The 22,836-nt window shown below is 50.2% G+C and overlaps 1 protein-coding gene and 1 pseudogene across 1 annotated transcript; both read left to right on the forward strand.

Moving 5' to 3' along the window:
- Window positions 1-4,388: 4,388 nt before the first annotated feature.
- On the forward strand, window positions 4,389-22,119 carry PEF1 (penta-EF-hand domain containing 1). Its single transcript, XM_052663376.1, has 5 exons — window positions 4,389-4,489; window positions 14,145-14,454; window positions 18,650-18,805; window positions 19,276-19,419; window positions 21,079-22,119. The coding sequence occupies exons 1-5, from the start codon at window positions 4,466-4,468 to the stop codon at window positions 21,306-21,308; spliced, it is 864 nt and encodes a 287-aa protein (XP_052519336.1). The 5' UTR covers window positions 4,389-4,465; the 3' UTR covers window positions 21,309-22,119.
- On the forward strand, window positions 7,808-7,929 carry LOC128044037 (uncharacterized; annotated as a pseudogene).
- Window positions 22,120-22,836: the final 717 nt, after the last annotated feature.

Genomic DNA, 22,836 nt, shown 5'->3' on the forward strand with positions numbered 1-22,836 from the left:
GAGGCAATATATTGTACTTAGCACAAAGTTTGACATGTAGCAAGCATTCAGTACAGGATACTACTACTACTGATAACTATTAATAGTCATTGAACTCATCCCAGGCACTATTTAGGCACTGGGGTTAGAAGAGCGGATAAGGAAAAGGACACTCCTACAGTATACATGTAAACTTTACAGAGGACAACTCAAGTAGTGACAAGTGTTATGAGAAAATAAGACATAGTGGTATTATAGATGACTAGAATGGGTGTGGGGGGCACTGTTACTTTAAGATTTATCTATTTATTGGCTGTGCTGGGTCTTCATTGCTGTAAGCGGGCTTTCTCTAGTTGCAGTGAGTTGGGGGCTGCTCTCCAGTTGGTGTGTGCAGGCTTCTCATTGCTGGGGCTTCTATTGCGGAGCACAGCTTCAAGGCACGTGGGCTTCAGGAGTTGTGGCTCCTTGGCTCTGGAGGGCTGGCTCAGCAGTTATGGTGCACAGGCTTAGTTTCTCTGCAGCATGTGGTATCTTCCCAGGCTGGAGAATCGAACCCATGTCCCCTGCATTGGCAGGCAGAGTCTTAACCACGGGACCACCAGAGAAGCCCCAGTGCTACTTTAGCTCTGGTGTCAGTGTCCCCACCCCCACCATCCAAAGAAGTGAGATTTGAACTGAGACCCAGATGGCAAGGAGAAGCTAGCCAGCGAAGAGCCAGGGGAAGACCATTCCAGGCAGACGGAACTGCTAATCCAAAATCTAGAGGTGCGAATGAGCTTGGTACGTTCCAGGGGTGGAGACCAAGCCAGCACAGTTGGGAGTGACCTGAGGACCACAGTGGTGGGAAGAGGGGCTGAAGACACAGGCAGGGTCTTGGTTACAGAGGGCCATAAACGCTATCAGGATGAGTACGGTTATTGGAAGCCTCTGGAGAAGTTTAAGCCTAGGAATGACATGATCTTATTTACATTTAAGACAACCATTCTGGCTGCCCTGTGAAAAACAGAATGTGGGGGAAGGAGTGAAAGCGGGGACATTGATCAGGAAGCTATGGTCATGGTCCAGGGTGAACGTGCCAACTTGGTCTATTTTTGAGCTACAGCACATGGAAGTGGGAAGGCGTGTGGAGAAACAGAGGTCGCACAAGAGTGATCCTTGGTTTCAGGCCTGAGAGACTGGGTGGACTTTCAGAGATGAAGCGGAGGAATGAGTTTGGGGAAAATTATCAAAGAGAACTCTGAAGCAGGAAGGCTGAATACAGCACAGTGACAGTACCAAGTGCAAAGGGAGGCAGGCAAGTGGGTAACTCTGGAGCTGGTGGGGATGTGGGTTACGTGAAGGATGGGATTGGAACTGAGTTGTTGTTTTTTAAAAAAATTTACTTATTTAATTAACTGTGTCAGGTCTTAGTTGTGGCATGCAGGCTCAGTAGTTGCTGCACGCTGGCTTAGTTACCCCACGGGGTGTGGGGGACCTTAGTTTCCCGACCAGGGATAGAACCTGTGTCTCCTGCATCGGAAGGTAGATTCTTAACCACTGGACCACCAGGGAAGTCTCTGGAACTGAGCTTTGAAGGACTGGACTTGGGAGGGCTGCTGGTTGGGTGAAAGGAGTGGTCTGAACACAAGTCTGGGCATGAATAGGTGCCATAAACTCATTATTTCAGATCTCTTTATATACTTGTTTCTGACAGCAGAGGAAACTGAGACTCAGAAATTAAATGACTTGCCTGAGGTCATAGAGTTAGAAAGTGGTAAAATCAAGATTCCCCATTCCAAAGAAAGGGGGCTGAATGGTGGAACTGAACATACAACAGCAGACAAATGGGGGCCGTAAGACATAAAATGTAAAGGTGAGGCTGGGTCAAATTGTGAAGGGTCTAGAGTGCTGCAATGAAGAGGCTGGACCTTATTTTGTAGATGTAGATGAAGAAAGCCATTGTACTTTCTCCAGAGGGCTAGGAGCATGATCAGCACTGTGATTTTGGAAAGTGCTGGCTGTCGACTGAAAAAAAAAAAAAGCAAAACATGAGCGCTGTGAGTTGTTTTATTTGGGGCAAAATGAGGACAATAGTCTGGGAGAAAGCATTTCAGGTATTTCTGAGAAACTGCTCGGAAGTGGTAGGAGGCAGGTCAGTATATATGTGATTTTGATGAAAGGGGAATACATGTAATCAAGCCCCTATTTTTTGCAGAACGTGTCTGCCAGTGATGAGAGGCAGATGTCACCATGGAGGATTTTAGTTCTTTTATAGGTACGAGGCAATGCAAGAATGGGGCTCATAACACTGTCTCCTGAAAATACCTAACTGAAGACCTATTCTGCCAGTTTTCCCCAGAGCACAGAATGCCTCATTCCGAATCTCCACATTTAAATCCTTTCAGGCGGTGTTGAAGGTCAGCAGCAACAGTGGCTCATAGTTTGATCCTTTGTAGAGATAGATGGCAAATGCCAAGTTGCAGGTGACAATGGCTAGATGGCCAAAAGTGACACCACCTCGTAACACTATTAATTATTTTTAAAAATACAGGTTCTGGAGATACAATGACAAGCAAAATCAGACACAAGCTGTGCCATACAGGACTAACAAATTAATCAAATAAGCATGCAAACAAGTGTAGAGTCTAAACCACAAAGAAGCAAACACATGACTGTGAGGTCTTTGTCAACTAAAAAAATGTTTAGAGTCGTGAGTCAAGTTTTATTTGGGGGCAAAATGAGGACTGCAGCCTAGGAGAGAGCACCTCAGATAGCTCTGAAAGACTGCTCCCAAGAGGCAGTGGGGGGAGGTCAATACATAAGATTGTGGTAAAGGGGGAGTTCAAGGCACTCATGAGCTTACTTCACAAAAGATTTTCTGCTAATCACGAGGAACTGATGTCACCATCGAGGGATTTAGTGCCTTTCTAGATATGAGGAGATGCAAGGATTGGGATTATAAAATCAGTTCCTGAAAATATCTAACTGTCTAAAGACCTGTTTCATCAGTTTCCCTGGAGCACAGAGCGCCTCCCTCTCCACTCTGAATTCCCTTTGGGGAGTGTTGAAGGTCAGCAGCTGCTGCAGCACAGGCAGACGGCAAGGGCCCTTGTTGGTGCATTTCAGTCGCTGGCAAAAGTTCTTGGCAAGTGCCAATTTGTAGTTGACATCTCTTAATAACCAGGATCTTACTTATATTGGGGATCAGTCCTCAACCCTTCCCTGATGAGACCTGGGGTATCCACTGCCCCAGTTCTAGGCTACACTCTGCCCCTAAGCCATAGTGAACTAGGTTAGGTCATTGGACCTATTTCTCCATTTATGAAACAAGTCAGCCTTACGTAACTCAAAGAAACTATGAGCCATACCATGCAGGGCCATCCAAAGCAGACGGGTCACAGTGGAGCGTTCTGACAAAACACGGTCGACTGGAGAAGGGAATGGCAATCACTTCAGTATTTCTGCCTCAAGAACCCCATGAACAGTATGAAAAAGCAAAAAGATAGGATACCGAAAGATAAGCCCCCAGGCAGATAGATGTCCAGTATCCTACTGGGGGAGAGAGGAGAAATAACTCCAGAAGAAATGAAAGTGTTGCTCAGTCCTATTGGGCTCTTTGCAACCCTAAGGACTGTAGGCCACCAGGCTCCTCTGGCCAAGGGAATACTGGAATGGGTACACATTTCCTTACCCAGGGGTCGAACCCGTGTCTCCTGCATTGCAGGCCCATTCTTAACCCTTTAAGCCACCAGGAGAGCCTGAACGAATGAAAAGCCTGGGCCAAAGTAGAAACAAGGCTCAGCTGTGGATGTGTGTGGTGGTGAAAGTAAAGCCCGAAGAGACCTCAGACGATCCAATCTCCCTCCCATTCTGACGGCTTGGAATTTTCCTGTCCAAATACCATAGATCCCACTCCAAAGTTACTGACATATGGTGTCCTGACATTAGAACGAAGTACTTCTAGCCCTAGCCTCTGTCCCTCCCAGGGTGCCTCTGTCCCCCGTTGTCAGGGTAACCGCCTGGGCCTTCCCCTGGTGGAAACTTGGACTGAGGACAGCAACTACGCCACTTTCATGCGTCCTTTTTGCCAGGTTAAAACATGGCCACGGCTGCAACACCCTACCCAAGTTTCTCTCTAAATACCCAGGCCGACCAGCCCCGGGACCTACTCTAGAGCAAGAAAGGGAGGAAGAGCTGCGCCAGCACAACAATCAAGTTTTCCGGAATCGGTCTCCTGACCCTTAGCTCCGCTGGCCTCTCTCTGCTGCTACTGCTGCTGCTAAGTCGCCTCAGTCGTCTCCGACTCTATGCGACCCCATAGGCGGGAGCCCATCTCTCTAGGAGGCACCAAACCTCCGCCCTAGAGCGTCAGTTCCGTCGACCCATGCGTCCAGGATGGACAGTCTCATACATCCAATCAGAATGGGGCTCGCCCCCAGGCCCAAAAGGAGGCAGGTTTGACGCCTGGAAGCTCCGCCCCTCGCGGACGTGTGACGTCAGAGTCGCCATGGCCAGCTATCCTTACGGGCAGGTGAGTGTGAGGGGCGGGCGAATTCAAGTAGGGCCCTCGCTAAGTCCTGCCCGGACCCCCCTGGTTCGCTTTCTCCCCGCCTCCTCCGCGCCTTTTCCCACGCTGAGGTTGTCTTCCGCGAGGTTGCGCAGGAGAGAAGGGAAAAGAGATGGTCGCGCCTGGCTCACGTCACGTAGGCATGCACGTCTGGGAGGTCGTGTCGCGCCCCCTTTGACGTTGCGCATGGGAAGATTTGGGGCTCTTGGACCCCAGAGTCAGACTGCGCTTGGCCTGGGCCCTACAACTCTCCCAGGACTCCACCGGGGCCCGTAAGCGGGGTCATCAACGCCAGCAGAACGTTTCGAGCACTGGTTCTGTTGTTATCTTTTGGGGAGTCGATAAAAATACACCTCTGACGTACTGCATCTGAATAATCAGGAGAATCTGTGGTTTTAGCAGACTGCACAAGTGAGCTTGTCTGGCCACTGATTTAGTCCAGTACCTTCGTTTCACTCATAGAAAAAGTAAAACCCAAGAAGACATGGAATTTATTTGAAGTCGTTAGGCAGCAGAATCCGGAGCTGTCAGCAAATGCCTCTTCCCCAGCGCACCTTGATCCAGCCAAGAACGCCACAGCAAGGTGATTGTGTGGCCAGAATACGTTGTTGGATGACAGAATGGTTGAGTGATCAAGTGCAGTTTGGTGTCAGAGGAAGGTTCACATCTTGGCTCCATCAGTTAGTTTAGAGCCCTTAAACAGGGTACTTTTGCCTTTCTGAGTTGAAGTTTCCTCCTCTGTAAAATAGGGCCATATAATAGGGTCTATTTCATAGAGCTGTTATGAAGAATAATGAAGTGATGCTCTTAAAACCTTTGGTATAACTAAGAGTGTAACGGGTGTTACCTTTTAGTATTTTGATTTTTCCTAGATTCCTAGAAGGTCAGTGCTGGAAGAGCCCTCAAAAGAGTTCCTTCGTTTTATTAATTTACTTTAAAATGTCGTTTATTTGGCTGCCTCAGGTCTTAGTTCCAGCATGTGGGATCAAGTTCCCCAACCAAGGATGGAACCTGGGCCCCCTGCATTGGGAGTGCGGAGTCCTAACTGGTGGACCACCTGAGAAGTGCCAGTTTCCTTCATTTTAAAAGGAGGAAACTGAAGCTCAGAGAGGGCTCCTGAGTTGCCCAAGATCACACTAATTTAGGAGATAAAACCCACACAGGAAAAATTGGCAAACAGGGTCACATGGGCTATTACTAAGGGCTGTGTGTAATCACATACCAAAAGATGTGGCAAGAGCCCTCTTCGGCAGTGCAGCCCTGTACACAGTATTTGGACATCCATATTCTCCATCGTGAAGGCACTATAAGAAGGCTTGCAGGAATAATTGATTCAACTGAAAACTCTGGAAAGAGCCCAAAGAGGTTAAGTGGCTTGCCCATGGTTGCACATAGCAAGTGAGGGAGCATCTATGCTAGAACTTAGAACTTTTGTTGCATACTTGGCAGAGGTAGGAAAGAGAGGCCCGCTGGGGCTGAGGTTAGGAGGAAGTATAACCAAGCTCGGTTCCATTTGCTGAGGCTTGTGAGATGTTAATAAGTATTGCTAATAAGGAAGTATGGATAAATAAGTTTGTTAAATATAGTACATTTTTCATCACAGAGCATCTCAGAATTCTTAATTTGTTAATAAACATTGTATATTTGCTAGAGAGGGACGGAATATGCAGTGTTTCTTAAACTTACTTAACCATGGAAAACTCTTCCTCCCCTGTTTTGAGTCTGGTCATTTTTTTTGGTGACACCAGTATTATTCTTGAAGAATGTAGTTTGGGAAAACATTGCCATGGTGCATTGTTTCTCGGTGGGTGGTCTGCCTCAGAATCCCCTAGGAGCTTGTTAAAAAAGCACAGCTTAGATTTCCACCTCAGACCTGTTCTGTACCCAGAAAAGGCCCAAGCGTCTGCATTTTAATAAGCTTTTGGAGATCATTGGTATGCATCCTAGAAGCAGTGACAGAAATTAGGAGCCTGAACTTCCAGGTTAGACTGAATTGGGCTAGAATCCTAATTCTGCTATTTAATATTTATACCCCTTTGGACAAATCATCTAAGGACTCTGAGCCTCAGTTTCCTTACTTGTAAAGAGGGAGGAATAATACTTCATAGGGCTGAAAAGAGGATGAAATGTGGTAACGCCTGTAGGCGACCTGGTGCATTGCTAATGTGTAGTGTGTGCTGGCGGGTGGTGGCGTCGCTCTTGCTTCTGTGATCGCTGTCGTCATGCCGCACTGCCTGGCCTTAGGCTCAGTGAGACAGTGAGAAGGAGCACAGAGAGAAATGTGCCTCAAGGAGAAGAAGAAATGCTCTTCCCTCACCATACCTTTGTTCCTCCTATCCAACTCCTGGTCCACTGTGTGGCAAGAAAGGAAGTGGGTTGTTTGAAAGCATCCAAAAAATTAGTACTGCCTGTCCTCCACTCAGTATGTAGCCCTGGAGGATTCCAGCCTCCTGTTAGGAATCAGAATTCCTGTAACTTTCCACTGCCTCCTGCCTGGGGGGTCCTCAACCATGGACTGGATAAAACTCAAGTACCCTTTGGTTGTGTCAGGGAGCCAACCTAATGGATTTCAGCGCATAAGAGCTTGGTCTCTGAGACCAGAGAGATTTGGCTTCAAACCCCTCCACTGCCATTTTCTTGCAGATATTTCCCACCAAAGTCTGAGGCTTGGTATCCCCCTTTTTATAAATGGGATCATAGGCATACCTACCTCAAGAGTTACTGTAAAAATTAAATGAGATAATCCATGTTAAGTGAGTGATACGGTGTTTTGGCATGTAGTAAATACTCCGGGTGGAACAGTGATACAGACACATAAATTGTAGAATCAGCGTGATGAGTATTAAATGGGAGTAAGAATCAGGCCTGCACAGGAGAGATCCCTAACTCAGTCTTGAGGGAAGGAAGGCTTTTTAAAGGAGATGACATTTAAGCCAAAAGCTGAATATCTGGTAGAAGTTGGCTGCATGAAGAAAGTATTCCTGTGGAGAGAATAGTGTTTGCAAAGGCCAGGAAACAAGAGCCCAGTATTGTCGAAGAATTTAAGGAGATCACTCTAGTTGTAGTGAAGAGGAGGCGGAATGGTAAGAAATGAGACCAGAAAGGTAAGCAAGGACTAGATCTTAAAGGGCCTTATGTTCCGTTTTGAGGAGGGTGGCCTTGGGAGAGATCTCCTAAAGAGTTTTATCCCATTTGTGTTTTGAAGCTGTTCCCGGGGGGCACTGTCAGGATGGGTTGAAGCAGGGAGACCAGTTTCAAAGCTGTTGAAGTAATCTAGGTGATTTGCAGCCAGTTAAGCCGACTGTGCTCTTTCCACTGTGGGGGCCCCGTGTGCCATGGCCGCAAACAGCAACCTCCTCTGAGGTATATACAGTCTGTTGCCCTAAGGGACCTTGGAGGCAGCCTTTTCCAGTGGACATTCATGACTGGCATGCTGTCCCTAGTCTAGACTCCAAGCAGGTTATGTGCAGTGCCTTTAGAAAGCGCCAGGGGAGAGTGGCCAGGTACACTGGCCAAGTCATACTGTCCATCCACACCAAGCCGTAGAACAAGGAGCTTGTGATTGAAGCCCTCCGCAGGGCCAAGTTCAAGTTCTCTGGCCACCAGAGGGTCCCCATCTCCAAGAAGTGGGCATTTACTTAAGTTTAATGAGGATGAATTTGAAAACATAGAGGCAGAAAAGTGGCTCATCCAGATAGCTGTGGTGTCAGATACATCCCTAGCCGTGGTCCTCTGGACAGGTCATGTGCCCTGCATTCTTGAGAGCCTTGGTGCTGACCACCCCTTATTCATGCCTACCAATAAATCCTACTTTCCTGTCCAAAAAAAAGTTATCTAGGTGAGAGAACAGTGGCCTGGTGAACATGGAGCTGGGAGGCAGAAGTGAGGAAACTTGGCGCCTAATTGAGGCAACAGAGAGGAAAGCGGAGGGCTCAGGGGGTGCACCAGCATGTCCCTTCACTGCCATGGGCACACCGGGAGGAGCAGATTTGGATGGAACGTCAGGAGGCTGTTGGATATGAAGGTCTGCAGCTCACAAGAGATGAAGCTGGAGAGAAAGATTTTAGAGTGTCAGCACAGAGGTGGTAATTGAAGTCTTGGGACAATTCTTGGCTCGTTTATTGGCTGCAGGCTTCTAGCCTTTAAATATTTTAGGACATTCTGCTGGTGAACGCTCAAACCACTCCTTCTGTAGTCTTGTGACTGTTTAACTCCTTAGAATGGGCTCTAGCCTCCGGCAGCAGGCTGGGGGTAGCTCCAGAGCACAGGTTTGTCTTTGCAACACAGCCAACTGTTCCCCGTCAGCCTCAGCATGGACCAACCTTTGACACCTCTGAGCTTTACTAGCATCTTCAGGGTAGAAGAATGAGCTCTCAGAGCCAAAGCAAAGTGTAGGACTTTCTGAGTGAGTTATTTAAGAGGGGGTGAGCTCCCCACTGGGGCTTCCTCAATTACTCAATGGTAAAGAATCTGCCTGTGATGCAGGAGATGTGGGTTTGATCCCTGGATTGAGAAGATCCCCTGGAGGAGGGCATGGCAACCCGCTCCAGTATCCTTGCCTGGAGAATTGCATGGACAGAGGAGCCTGGCATGTTACAGTCCACAGGGTCGTGAAGAGTCGAACACGACTGAGGCAACTTTGCATGTGCGAGCTCCCCACCACTTACAGGAATGTAAGCAGAGATTCCAGATGGTGCTACAGAGATTCCATCATTGATTGAAAGGTTGGACCAGGAGGCCTCTGGGGTCTCTTAGAATACTGTGGCTCTTGAACTGGGTCTAAGTGCTGGAGTGAAAACAGGATAGAGTTCTTCTGAGTCTCCCTGATTTCTGGGTTTGAAGCCTCTGAAAGATCACCTAATCCAACCTTTCCCCCTTCAACCCTGCCCACTGTAGAGACCCATTATATTTGACACATATATTTTGGACAATCCCTGCCACTGGCGTGTGGTAGACTCTCACCCATTTATCGTGAACACTTACCTAGAAGAGGGTCGAGTGGGTGGAGTCATGCAGACCCTGTTTTAAATTTCACTATTTCTAGCTGTGTCCTTCCAGGCACGTGATTAAACTTTCTGGTCCTTAATTTTCTCATTTGTGAAATGGGGATCATAGCCCTTACCTCATAGGACAGAGGGTCAGTGAGAGCCTTAATAAAATGTTAATTGCTCCCTTCCTCCATACAAACTTATCAAATGTATTTTTCTTGGAATCAGTAGAGACATAGGATTAGTTTGGAAAAGACCCTGATGCTGGGAAAGATTGAGGGCAGGAGGAAAAGGGGGCAACAAAGGACTCAATGGACATGAGTTTGAGCAAGCTCCAGGAGACAGTGAAGGACAGGGAGGCCTGGTGCACTGTAGTCTGTGGGGTCACAAAGAGTTGGACATGACTTAGCAACTGAAAAATAATAACGACAACGAAGGGTTAGTTTTCTGTAATGTTTTGGAAACCGTGGTTACTGAACTTTTCCTGTCTTCTTTTTCTCTCTTTTTTTTTATAATCTCGTGTTTATTATCAGTATGAAATGCTCTTGGAAAAACCTCTTAGAGGGGCTGGTAAGTGGCATGGAGTAGTATAAAAGAACATGGAGTCAAGGACTCTTACTCCTGTTTCGTTTCTGGTTCTGACCTTTACTAATAACTCAGTGACCCTGGGAACCGTCTTCACCAGCCTGGATTCTGCTGGTTTTACTCTTTATATGGTGCAGACTAGAAACCTGAGTCATCCTGAACACTTCCCCTTCTTCACTCCTCCTTCCATTGCTTCCTTAATCTCATTAGTTGCCAAGTCATGTCTAGTCTATCTCTGAAATAGCTCCAGAACCCATCTTGTTCTGAGTCTGCTGTCTGGTTCAGGCTCTGCTTGTCCTGCGCCTTGGCTGGTTCCTCCCCCGCAAGCATCCTCCACACCCTCTGCCGCTTAGTTCTCTAAACAAGGCTCTGATCACGTTTCTTCCCTGTTGGAAACCCTCCTATGGCACTCCATTTCCCCTGGCATAAAGCTCCGCATCTTCTGAGTGATATTCATTTGTTCACGTTTTTACGGAGGCTTGCCGGTGCCAGGCACTATGCTGGACACTGGGGTGCTATGATGAATGAGGCCCAGTGTCTGCCCCCAGGGAGCTCACTGTTGTGTGACAGAGAGAAATTCTAAGATGCAGGCCCCCACCAGCTAACCGAAACGCAGCAGGAGAGGTGCTGGGACAAGGAGCAGGGAAAGAGCCTGCCTTTCTGAGTTCACACTGCATTCTTGCCCCTGCCCCCAGGTTGTTGGCCCACTCCCTGACCACTCCATGCTCACCCTCAGGTCTGTGCCTTTTTCTTTCTTCTCGCTTCTGTCTGGGATGTCCAGTTTCCTTTTGGAGAATTCCTGTGCGCCAGACTCTGCCTCCTCCAGGAAGCCTTCCTTGAGCCCCTGCCTGCATGTGTTCCTTTGATTGCTTATTTATCATTTGACAAATGGAACCAATTCCTCGACTCATGCCTCTGAATAGCATTTAAGTCGATTTTTCTGATGACACTGGTCAGATTGTATCACAGTTACCCCACGCTTCTCAAGGCCAGGCCCTGTTTTGTCTAGCACAACCTAATACAACATTATTGCTCTGTAAAGTCTTACTGAATGAATGAAGTCTTTTAACAGTTGTCCACCTCAGTTTCTGAAAATAGGCCTTCTACCACATTCCCTTTTTTCTGTTAAAGGATTGTTGGTGGGATTTTGCCAGTAGTGTTTCTGTGTGTATGTGAAAGTGTTTTGTAAACTGTTCATCTGAGGGCTTTAATGCAGGGCAGAAAGGAAAGAGTTTAGTTGCCATCAGCCCCCTGGATTGTGATAGCGCCAAGGTCAGAAGCCCTGCTGGGACAGCCCTCACTTGATTGTCGTGGGGGCATTTCCTGAGGTAAGGACTATGCCTCAGGTGTCCTCAGCCAGGAACAGTTTATGGCTTCACTCACAGGAGTTCTTGGGAGCAGCAGTCAACTCCCTGGCTTCTTGTCCAGCCTGTTCTTTGGTTTGCGCAGCCTCTGCAGAGTCCTATCCCCTCTTCGAGCCTACCATGGAATCCTGTGCCCTGTTGCTTAAGGAAAGAGCGCTGTCGCAGGAGGTAGTGGGAGTTGCTGGGCTAGGGTGTGAACAAGGAGTGGTCTGCCTCCACGTCAGTGTTTCTTGAGCCAGTCCCTTCCCCTCACTGGGCCTTAGTTTCTTGTGTGTGAACTGGAGGGGATGGATTGAAGAAGTTCCCTGTGCATCTCTCCAACTCCATTGGGAATCTTTTAAAAATTTTATCGATTTATTTTTGGTTGTGCTAGGTATCTGTTGCTGTATCTGGGCTTTCTCTTGCTGTGGATAATGGGAGCTACTCTTCCTTGCGGTGCGCAGGTTTCCCACTGAGGTGGCTTCTTTTGCAGAACACGAGCTCTAGGACGTGTGGGTTTCAGTAGTTGTGTCCACACAGGCTTAGTTGCCCTGAGGCACATGGAATCTTCCAGGACCATGGATCGAAGCTGGGTCCCTTGTATTGGCAGGCGGATTCTAAACCACTCGACCACCAGGAAAATCCCCCTTTTTTCATTCTTTGTTGGTCCCATGGCACCTGGCTTATGTGTCCATTTTAAACAGCTCTTCCCTTATGCTGCTTTGTTAAATGCTGCAGAGAGAGTCTCCGTGCTCCTTTGAACATTTCCCTCTCCTTTATACACTGCACCGCGCCCCCTGCCCCCCCTCGCCGCTCCCCTCCCCCCGCCCCTGGTTTAGGGCTTTGCTGATAGTAATAATAATAATATAACAATGGCAACTATGATTTATGCCAGACACTGTTGTAAGAACTGTTTGTCTTGTATTAGTGCTTTTCAAGTTGCCTTTTGAATCACTGGGAGGGTTCTGCGGGGGCTCACTCACAAGCTCACAAGGGAGGGCTTGCGAGCCTGCCTGATTGAGGCTCTGGAATTGCCACCCCCAACCAGAGCAGCTTTCTGTTGTGAGTTTTTAGATTTGTATTTATCAAAAGGTTCTTTAGCTAAAATTTAACAAAAGCTGTATACATTTCTTGTAATCTCTGGAACAATTCAGTGAGAAAGGGATTATTATGTATTTTGCTTGTGAGAGAACAGGCTTAGAGAGATTAAGCCACTGGCACATGGTCATGGAGTCAGCTGATGGGAGCAGAGTATGGAACTGAGATTTGCCTGTGGCTTCATTATCTGTGAAGGAGGCTTGCTGTGAGCTCTGGGCAGCTTCCAGGGCAGAAGAGCACCCCTGATGCTGAGTGGGGAAGGGCCCGCCACCCACCCTCCCTCAAGAAGCTTCTCTTCCTTGAGCAGGCAGTCCCTCTTTAAATCAAGTGTGAATTTGGCCTTAGCCTTGAAGGTAACTGTCCAGGAAGCCATCAAGCACAATTAAAAGAGAAAGTCCAGGTTCACACTGGCTAGGCTACTGGCGGTTGGTCTAGGATTCGTCTAGATGGTAGCATCCTCAATTTTTGGAGCTGGGCCCAGTTGCCCTCTGTGCCCTTGACCTCAGCCCACCTGCAGAGGCCTTGGCTGTCCTCCACTTGGCCTTTGCCCGGCCTGTTAGGGAGATGGAGCCGAACGCTCTTGAGTCTCAGGGATCCCTGGCTAGTGGCGTGGGGACACGAACAAGAGCGGGAGTGCTCCCATGTAGGTGCTGCTGTTCCCATGGCCCGGGCTTAGCAGCCAGCAGACCTGCATTCCGGCCCCAGCCCTTCCATGTGGTTTTGTGTGATTTTTCTGGACTTGAGTTTCCTTCTCCTTAGGGGAGCGCTAATACTAATAGTTAATGTGCGTTGAGTGCTTTGTGCTAGGGTCTCTGTCAGAACTCTTCCCGCAATAGGCCTCATTTCATTCTCACACTAATTGGTAGGCAGGCACTTTTAAAGCAAAGAATATTGAGGTTTAGAGAGGCTACGTCACTGGACCAGTTAGTAAATGGCAGAACCCCAACTTGAACTGGTCTTTTTCACTCCTAACCATTGTCCTGTATTGCTGTAGGAATAGGGTCTTGCCTGCCTGTCTCACAGAGCCGTGGGGTGAGTCCGGGGAAATGTTTTTGCATCGTGAGCTAGAGTACATTAAGGAAGACGTGCTCTGGGTGAATCCATGCTATAGATGCACCACTGGTGACTGGGAGGGTCAGGGGCATTACTGGAGATTGTGTTTGTGCTGTGAATTCTGCAAGTAGCTGTGGGGGTACCATGGAGTGTGGATTTTGAATTCAGTTTGATTCATTTCCCTGCTCACTGATACAGTCAATATTCACTGAGCATCCATTCTGCCCTGGGGGCTGGGGATAAAGTGGCAAACCAGTCAGGATACCAGCCCTTGTGGAGCCCCTTGGTGGGCAGGGAAGAGCAGGTTTCCAGGGGAGCCAGGAGAGCAGGTTTCCAGCCCTGCCTCTGCAGGTCATGGGCAGTGTGATTGGGTAAGCTGTATGTCTTCTGGACGCCACAGGTTCCCCATCTAAACCATGGGATCATGAGTCCAGCCCAGCCTGTAGGATCATTTGAAAGAAAGGCCGTGGCAGGGCTTTGTAACTGCAGAGTGCTGTGCCGTGGCCAGTTCCTGGCCTTGTCCTTCTGACTAATGTCTTGCTCTTCTTGCAGGGCTGCCCAGGAGCTGGGGGACAAGCACCTGGAGCCCCTCCGGGTAGCTACTATCCCGGACCCCCCCACAGTGGAGGGCAATATGGGAGCGGGGTACCCTCTGGTGGTGGATATGGAGGAGGTCCTGCCCCTGGAGGGCCTTATGGACCACCAGCTGGTGGAGGACCCTATGGACACCCCCACCCTGGGGGGCTCCCTTCTGGAACTCCAGGAGGACCCTATGGTGGTGCAGCCCCAGGGGGCCCCTATGGTACACTACCTCCAAATTCCTACGGTGCCGGACCTTACGGACAGGGACCACCTCCTCCAGGTAAGTAGGGGTCTTGGACTCCAGGTGCCTTGAGCCTTGTTCCGAGTTATCCAGGGCCCTGTGTGCCCTTCTTGTGAATGCACAGGCAGTCTGCTCCCTGGCTTCTCAGCATCTTGTCTCTAGCTTTGCTTGCATTAGCAGAATGAGAAGTCTGTTAATTAGCTTTGCTGTGGTGACAACAATTCTGGAATCTCTGGCTTACAGCAACAAACGTTTATTTCTGTTCCTCACTCACACTTGTTTACTCTTGCTTACACGTCAGCAGCTGCAGGCTTGGCTGCTGAGGTTCTGCTCCACATGTCTTTTCTTTCCAGGATCTCGGCTAGAGGCACAGCCCCTTTTGGGGTATGCTCTTTCTCTGACAGACGAAAAGAGCAGGAGAGCTAGAAGGAATGCACAATGCCTCCTAAGCTTCTGCTCTGAAGGACTGTATATCTCTTCCACTCAGGTTTATCCCCTGGTTCAAGCCTGACATCAGTAGGATGGGAGTGGATATTTCTCTCATTAGAGGGGACTCTGCAGCCCCTAGGCAGTGGGGAGGATGTACCATGCTCTTGCCAGAAGTGGGGGAAGGAGTGGATTAGCCAGTCATTGGAGACAGCACTACCATCTGCTGTGGGAAGGAACCCCTTTTCTGTGTAAGGGAGACTGACTGCTCATATGCAGAAAGGCACGGTTGCCTAATTGCTGAAAGCTTGGCCTTTGGGATAAGATCACTTACAGATCTGACCACATTACTTCATCTCTCTAAGCCTCAGTAGCCACATCTGTAAAATGGGTAAATATCACTGCTTCACAGGATCGTTAATAAAGATTAAGTGAGAAGTTGCAGGTAAACACTGGGCACAGTGTCTGGCACATGGGAGGGGCTTACTAGACAGTGTTCTGTTAGAGGGCTTGTTCTGGAACATTCTCAGCAGAGGAGTATTCAGCATTTAATGTGGCAGCAGATGTGATGAGGGCTGTCCCACTGCAGAATGCCGAGGCAGGCAGGGGAGTGATGAGATGAGAATAGGAAGGATAAAGAGCAGAGGCAGTGAAGGTGGGCTGCTGGACAAATGGGCCTGGGGAGGGGGCTTGGCAACTTAGTGGATGTGGAGAAGCTTAGGTGGGGGCTTCAGGCTCAGTGAGGACTCCTGAGTGGCCTCAGACCGGCTGTCAGGAAAGGTGAGTGCCCAGACCCCTGCGCCCTCCCAAGCTCATCCAGTGAGCCTGTTCACAGCATACTTATTCCGAGGAGTCCGCCCTGGCAGTGAGGCAGCCTGAAGCCACTCTGCTGCCCCTGAAGGGCCTCCAGGGAGCCTTAGTGCAGGGAAACTGCAGCATCTTAGTGTACAGACCGGCAGGTGGCCGAGGGAGAGCCTCAGACCTCAGGGGTTCTAAACACTGGGAGCCAGTGGCATTTATCTTGTCAGAGCCGGCACTGCTGGCTATTTGCTTTCAGCTCAGCAGCTTCCTGGTGGATTTCCTCCTCCTTTCTGAGCCTGCATGAGGTCCCAGCAGGGGAATGGAACCCTGGCTGTGAAGCTCACTTCTCCAGGGCCTGAGGCCAGAGATACCTTCTGGGGCTGCAGAGGAGGGGAGAAACGTGCTTCAGACTGTTAACTGCTCACCCTCTGCAGCTGCCTCTCTCCCAGCCACCATCACCTCCCCGCCAGCGCCGCCCGTGACCCCCTGAAGCAGTGCTTGCATCGCATGCCCTGGGGTCACCTGAGGGCCCATCTTAGCCCTGCTGAATCCAGGGTCTAAAAGTTGAGCACCATGCTCGGCCAGAGAGGTTTGGCCCTTAAAGTTGCCCCCACTGCCCACAGGGAATATCCTAGGGGCACTTGACTCCCAAAGGGCCTCTCCAGGTCCTCACCTGCCATTACCCCTCTCTCCCACCAACCCGAGACCCCGTGGAGTGCTCCGAACACACCCTGTGCCTTTGCCATACAGCTTTTCTTTTCCCCATTGCAACTCTCTTGTCACCCTTTCAGACCCAATTTTAAAAGCCCTTCCTCTGTGAGAATGTGACTGCACACATTCCAGGCCCTTTGCAAAAATTTTATTTTGCCATTATGTCACTTAGTCATCACAGAAACCCTGGGAAGTAGGTCCAATTTAGAAGTGGAGGAATCAGTACTGAGGAAATGGAACAGTTTCTCTAAAGTCACACAAGCTAGTAAGGATCAGAGCTCTTTGCTTCCAGAGGCTGAGCTCTTCTCTGCTGATTGCAGAGACTCTTCGCCCGTGCCTATGGCCTCCTCCACGTCTGGCACAGCAGCTGTTTTTTTAGGAAAGAGGGTGGGGCCTGTCGGGATTTCCCATCCAAGGAGGTCAGCCTAGTCCCTCAGTCAGGCAAATCATTTTCCTTCCGGCCTCGCTTTGGGGCCTGGGCGGTGGTTTCTGTGCACTCTCTGATACTGCCTTGTGCCAGTGAGCCCTTTTTGTGGCCAGTCAACTCAGCAGGTTTACCAGTACTCTGGCTTTTTCCCAAGACAGTCTTCTGTGCTTCTCTGCTTTCATCTGCCACCCTCTCCCCTCACCCCCAGCCCACCCTGCAGTCACCTTCCCAAATGAATGATCCTTTCTCGCATCTTCTGACGTACGCACAAAGCTGTCAGACACCCAAAGCTGTTTGAACCCCGACAGCAACACTAATAATCAGCAGTTACACAGTACTTAGATGGTGCCAGGTGCTGACCTAAGGGCTTTCATGGATTCATTATATCTTCATAGTAACCTTATGAAGTAGATGCTATTGTGTCCTCATTTCACAGATAAGAAAACGAAACACAGAGGACTTTAAGAGCTTAGCCAAGGCCGCACCTGGGAGAGCTGAGGCTTGACCAGAAGCTGCCTCTGGCGGGGGCTGAGCACCTCCCTCTTCTGTGTCCTGCCGTGCCCCTGAGGATTCAGAGATGAGTTAGCCTTGGATCCTGCCCACAAGTTGCTCCAAGTATAACCTGGAAGAAGTCAGGAAAAACATGTACACAGAAGAGTGATCAGGGCTATAGAGTGAAGGGGTACAAAGGAGAGAGGAAGGAGGTCCGTCCAGGAATGGAAGAAGAAAGGCTTTAGGGAAGGAGCAGCATTTTCTTTGAGTTTTGAAGTGTGGATGGAAAACGGATGCAAAGAGATGAGGGAGAAGGGGATGCAAAGCAGAGAGAACCCAGTGGGTCAGGGCTCCGCGGAGGGGCTGGGCAGCTCTGGGGAGGAGCAAGGGCCTTACTGCAGCTAGACTGGCACAGAAGGGTGGGAAGACAGACCGACAGGTAGACAGGGGTGGACCACGTGGTGGGGAGGCTGGAATACTGTTTCGGGGACGCTGGACTTCATTGTAAGCAGTGAGGCGCCTCTGAGGAGTTTTGAGTTGAGGGAGGGGGAAACTGGTGAGAACAGTGGGATTTTACAAAGGTTACTCAGCTACAGGTGCTGAGTGGTGGAGAGTTGCCATATGGGGGATTCAGTTAGGATTTGGGGTTTGTTCCACAGTCAGGTGAGAGGGGTCTGAATCAGGGCAGGTGCAGTAGGAACAGGGAAGAGTTGATAGCTGTGTGTGGAACTGCCAGCTTTGGGCAGCTCTTTGGATGTGTGGGGTGAGGAGGTGTCAGAGATGTCCGCGGGGAAGTTCACAGATGAGGACCTCTGGAGGCCATGGGGAGGGAGGAACGATGGAGCTCTGTGGCCACCCACACTCTGGTAGGTCCGGATAGGATATGCCAGCTCTCATGGTGCCAGGGCAGTCAGAGATGGACCAGACCTGGTTCCCACCACAGAGAACTCCCTGCTGCCTGCTGCTCAAGATGCTTGTCTCTGGGCTATGTGTGTTAGGTGCTCAGCAAACAGTTTTAGGTCCCCAGTCTGGGGGGAGGGCAGAGATGATCCCCCTTCTCAGAAGATTCCTGATCTGACAGACAAGTCCCTGTTTCTCAGAAACTTAAAATCAAATAGAAGAGTGGTTGGAGCACTGTAGGAAAAGCCTGAAGGATTTGTGGAGTAGAATTCAACGCATTTACACAGAAGGTCCTCTTCCATTAGAAGAAAGGTGTTGTCTAGATGGAAGCCAGGGAGGGGGCAGACAGACCTGTAAGGCTTTCAAAGAAGGGAAAACCTGTAGCCAGGGAGGCGCCGAGGCTGGCCTTCCCAGCATTTCTGCGGATTGGTCTTGAGACCTGCATCTGACTGTCCTGGTTGGCACCCCTTCCTGTAGGTGGCGTCCCTCCCAATGTGGATCCCGAGGCTTACTCCTGGTTCCAGTCAGTGGACTCTGATCACAGTGGCTACATCTCCATCAAGGAGCTGAAGCAGGCCCTGGTCAACTCCAACTGGTCCTCATTCAATGACGAGACGTGCCTGATGATGATAAGTGAGTCCTAGCCTTTCCCCACGGGCTCGAGCTGGGGTTGAGCTAGCTACCTCCTGTCTGACGGGAGGCAAATGGAATGCCATTCTGAGGAGAATTTTTTCAGCCAGGGAAGATTTCACAATGAGATGTCCCTTAAACTGAGAGCTCTTTTCCTTAGATCTTTTCTCAAGTTCTAGACATGGCTGAGTCACAGGCCAGCTTGGTTTCTTGTTCTGCAGGATGGGACTACTTGTCCTGGTGGGTGATGGCAGGGAGGCGGTCAGCCGCCAAGCCTGGGGAGACGATGCACTTCTGGCAGGGATGGGGCTGGTACAGCGCTTGCTGAGGGTGCATCTTGGGTACTGGCATCTGGGCCTCGGGCCTTGGTTCTGTGGAGTCTCCTCCTCGAGCCTGGGGGGACGGGCTGCCTGAGTAGTACCCGAGGACCCTGGGCCTTTAGTTTTGAAGTCTTCTTTCTCTTCCCCCCCAAGACATGTTTGACAAGACCAAGTCAGGCCGCATCGATGTCTACGGTTTCTCCGCCCTGTGGAAGTTCATCCAGCAGTGGAAGAACCTCTTCCAGCAGTATGACCGGGACTGCTCGGGCTCCATCAGCTACACAGAGCTGCAGCAAGGTGAGGGCCTGGCGGGGACTCGGTGCACAGGCACAGTGGACCTTTCTCTTTACTCCCTAGGACGGAGCAGGGGATGCTCTCTGCCTTCGGACCACCTCGTGTCCAACTGCACTACAAAACGCTGCCCTCAGCACAGGCCCCCTCCCCACCCTGTCTGTGACCTGGCTGGACAGTGAGCCAAATCCCGGGCAAGGACATGAGCAGGGCTGGACTCTGACAATGAAATTCCTGGCAGCGCTGGGTCAGACAGATCCAGCTGGCAGGGAGCCTTGGGGATGGAAACTCAGCAGCCCAGGGCACTTTAAGGCTGGTACGTGTGGCTTGTGTGGCTCTTTCCTTTTGAGTTTCTAGCGTGCAGAATGGAAAGAGCCCTGTAGAGGGGCTCAGAAAGATGGCTTCTGTTGTTGGCTCTGCTGGAAGGCAGTTTCCTTCCCAGAGTATTCTAAACGTAGTTGGGTAAGATGATGTGAGGTCACAGCTCCAGGTCTCATTCCATGTCTGACTCTAGAGGACAGTTGGTTAGTGTGGTTGATGAGAACTGGCCAGGGAGCTTTGCCGGCTGAGAGGGTGAAAGGGCTCCCCAGAGAACCCAGCCCATCACCCTGGCCATGGATTTACTCAGACCAAGGAGCTTGGAGGCAGGGGGAGAGGGGAGCTCCCTGGTGGAAGAGAAAGGAGGAGATTTGTCCTGAGCACCTACCCTGTTGCCAGGTGGTGATTTGGTGATGGATGTTTGTAAGGGTGATATCACAGGAAAGCTAGTACTTATTGAATCTTTGCTATGGGCCAGGCACTGGAATAAGTTTTTCTCCTGTGTTACGTCCTTCTGTCTCCGCACGTGATAGGTACTGTTTCTTATTCCCCACCCTTAGATGAAGGATCTCTTATTATTACCCTTTTACAGATGAGAAAACTGAGGCTTAGTCTAGGAAACTTGCCCAAGGGCCACATGGCAAAAGGGAAGCTGAGATAGTAGCCTGAGGGGGTAGATTACACAGAGAGGAGGAAGGGAGCATCCCAGCTGGGGTAGGGGGACGTGGGGAGCAGTGTGGAGGCTGCTACCTTGGAACTGTCCTGCAGCCTGCCCTGGGGGAGATGGGATGGTTTTATTGCTTTTAACACTTACTCCGAGTGTTTATTGTGTGCCGGGCAGTATGCCAAGTCCTTTGCATGATCCCCCCTCTAATCCTTAATAGAACCTGCAAGGTAAGTATTATCCCCATTTTAGAGATTGTAAGACAGAGGATTAGCAGGGTTAATAAACTGCTTGCAGAGGGGCTGTCTCGACTCCAGAGCAGGCCCTCATAGACTCAGCTGAGCTGCCTCTGATGTCTGTCAGCTTGGAGCAGGGAAGCTCAGGCTTCCGTCTGTAATACAGACAAATCAGAGATGAGCATGTACAGACTGGTGTCATTCTGGGACCCTGCGGGCCCCTAACTAAACAGACAGTAGAGACCTTGAGAGCAAGCGATGGGGGCCTTCCAGCTCAGGGGAGGACCCAGAGCTCCTGCTGTACTCCTGCCATCTCGGACATCTGTCCCATCTTCGCCTGGGTGCCAGTCCCCTTGACGTTCCTGAACTGCCGTGCTCCGTGGAGCTGGTCGATGGCAGTGCTCACGGTAGGTTTTTGTGTCTGCTCTGTGTGCCCCTCCTCTCCAGCTCTGTCCCAGATGGGCTACAACCTGAGTCCCCAGTTCACCCAGCTCCTGGTCTCCCGCTACTGCCCGCGCTCCGCCAATCCTGCCATGCAGCTGGATCGCTTCATCCAGGTCTGCACCCAGCTGCAGGTGCTGACCGAGGCCTTCCGGGAGAAGGACACAGCTGTGCAGGGCAGCATTCGGCTCAGCTTCGAGGACTTCGTCACCATGACAGCGTCTCGGATGCTATGACCAGCCCATCCGCAGAGTGGGGAGCGTGCCAGGCGACGACGTTTCCTGGCTCCTAGGGTGGGAGAAGCATGTGGGCCTCTCTTCCTTTCCTGCCCCTTCTAGAAAAAGAGTCCTCCCTTGCATGATGCATCAGTGTTCCCAAAGAGTGCTGGGAGTCTGTGTCGTGGCCTCTGAGTCGCGGGGCCTCGGCTGAGGCCACACGGGTAGGGCCTGACCGAGGAGAGGACTGGAAGTTGAATGTCCTTATATCCCTGAGCGTTTAAGTGGCACATCCTTGTGCCAGTTGCAAGAGATGCGAGTCACAGCTGTGGAGTTAGTGTCCAGTTGGCTGGCTGCAGCCTCTAGCTTTTCCTTCTGTGCCCTGACGCCAGTGGTAAGTATTCGTCAGCCTCTTCCCATTAGGAGCTGCATTCCCTTGCCCGTGCTGTCTTGTCAAACAGACCCCATTTCTCCAAAGCAGAATCTGACCGGGGTAGGGGTGAGAGATCTGCCCATGGGACCTGTGGCTTGGATTTCACCCCCACAAGGCCATATATGGTTGACTTGTAGCTGCCCAGGGGTTGTCCCTGCTCAGGGAGCTTGGGCTGTCTGCTCTCTGGGCACCTTTGGCCAGGCTCCCCCTCTGCAGCTCGGACCCCTCACTTGCCTGTATCTTCTGCTTGACTTCAGTCCCCAGGGAACAAGTTGCCACCTCCCACTGCCAATGCTTGTTTTATTTGTGTTTATTTTTTCATTTGGGGCCAAAAAGTTCAGTGACACCGTAAGCTTCAATATAAGAATAAAATTCTGGAGTTCCATGTTTTTCACCACACCTTCCCAGTTAAAGGTCCATGCATGTATCCATTTAGTTACTCATTTACTTCATTCAACAAATATTTAAGTACATACTATATCCAGTGGTCCCCAGCCTCTTTGGCACCAGAGACTGGTCTGGTGGAAGACAATTTTCTCATGAATAGGGGAGTGGGGAGGGAATGGTTTCAGGACAATTAAAGTGCATTACATTTATTGTGCACTTTATTATTATTGGGTTTCCCTGGTGGTTCAGAGGGTAAAGCGTCTGCCTACAATGCAGGAGACCCAGGTTCAATCCCTCAGTTGGGAAGATCCCCTAGAGAAGGAAATGGCAACCCAGTATTCTTGCCTGGAGAATCCCATGGACAGAGGAGCCTAGTAGGCTACAGTCTACAAGGTCACAAAGAGTCGGACACGACTGAGCGACTTCACTTTGACTTTCTCATTATTATTCCATTGGCTTCACCCCAGGTCATCAGGCATTAGATCCTGGAGCTTGGGGACCCCTGCTGTGTACCATGCTATGCAGAAAGAAACAACTCAAAGGGCATGGCCTTCATGGGGCAGCTGTCACTTACCTGAGTGAAGTTAAGTGTCAGGGCCTGCCTGGTTCAGTCCAAGGGGCTGACTGTGTGTTTTATAAGAGTTTTAGGGCCGGCATTCTGGGCTAGAAGCCACCACCCCAGACTTCTCACAGCATGGCCTTTTATCATCTTAAGCCCTAGTTTTATCT

This window comes from Budorcas taxicolor, chromosome 2 (assembly GCF_023091745.1).
Source record: "Budorcas taxicolor isolate Tak-1 chromosome 2, Takin1.1, whole genome shotgun sequence".
NCBI lineage: Eukaryota > Metazoa > Chordata > Mammalia > Artiodactyla > Bovidae > Budorcas > Budorcas taxicolor.

Excerpts from the sequence above, each read along its gene's own strand:
- PEF1 (XM_052663376.1), top strand. The coding sequence starts at position 4,466 with ATGGCCAGCTATCCTTACGGGCAG. Across the intron at positions 14,455-18,649 it reads ACAGGGACCACCTCCTCCAG|GTGGCGTCCCTCCCAATGTG; the intron begins GTAAGTAGGGGT and ends CCCTTCCTGTAG. Across the intron at positions 18,806-19,275 it reads GACGTGCCTGATGATGATAA|ACATGTTTGACAAGACCAAG; the intron begins GTGAGTCCTAGC and ends TTCCCCCCCAAG.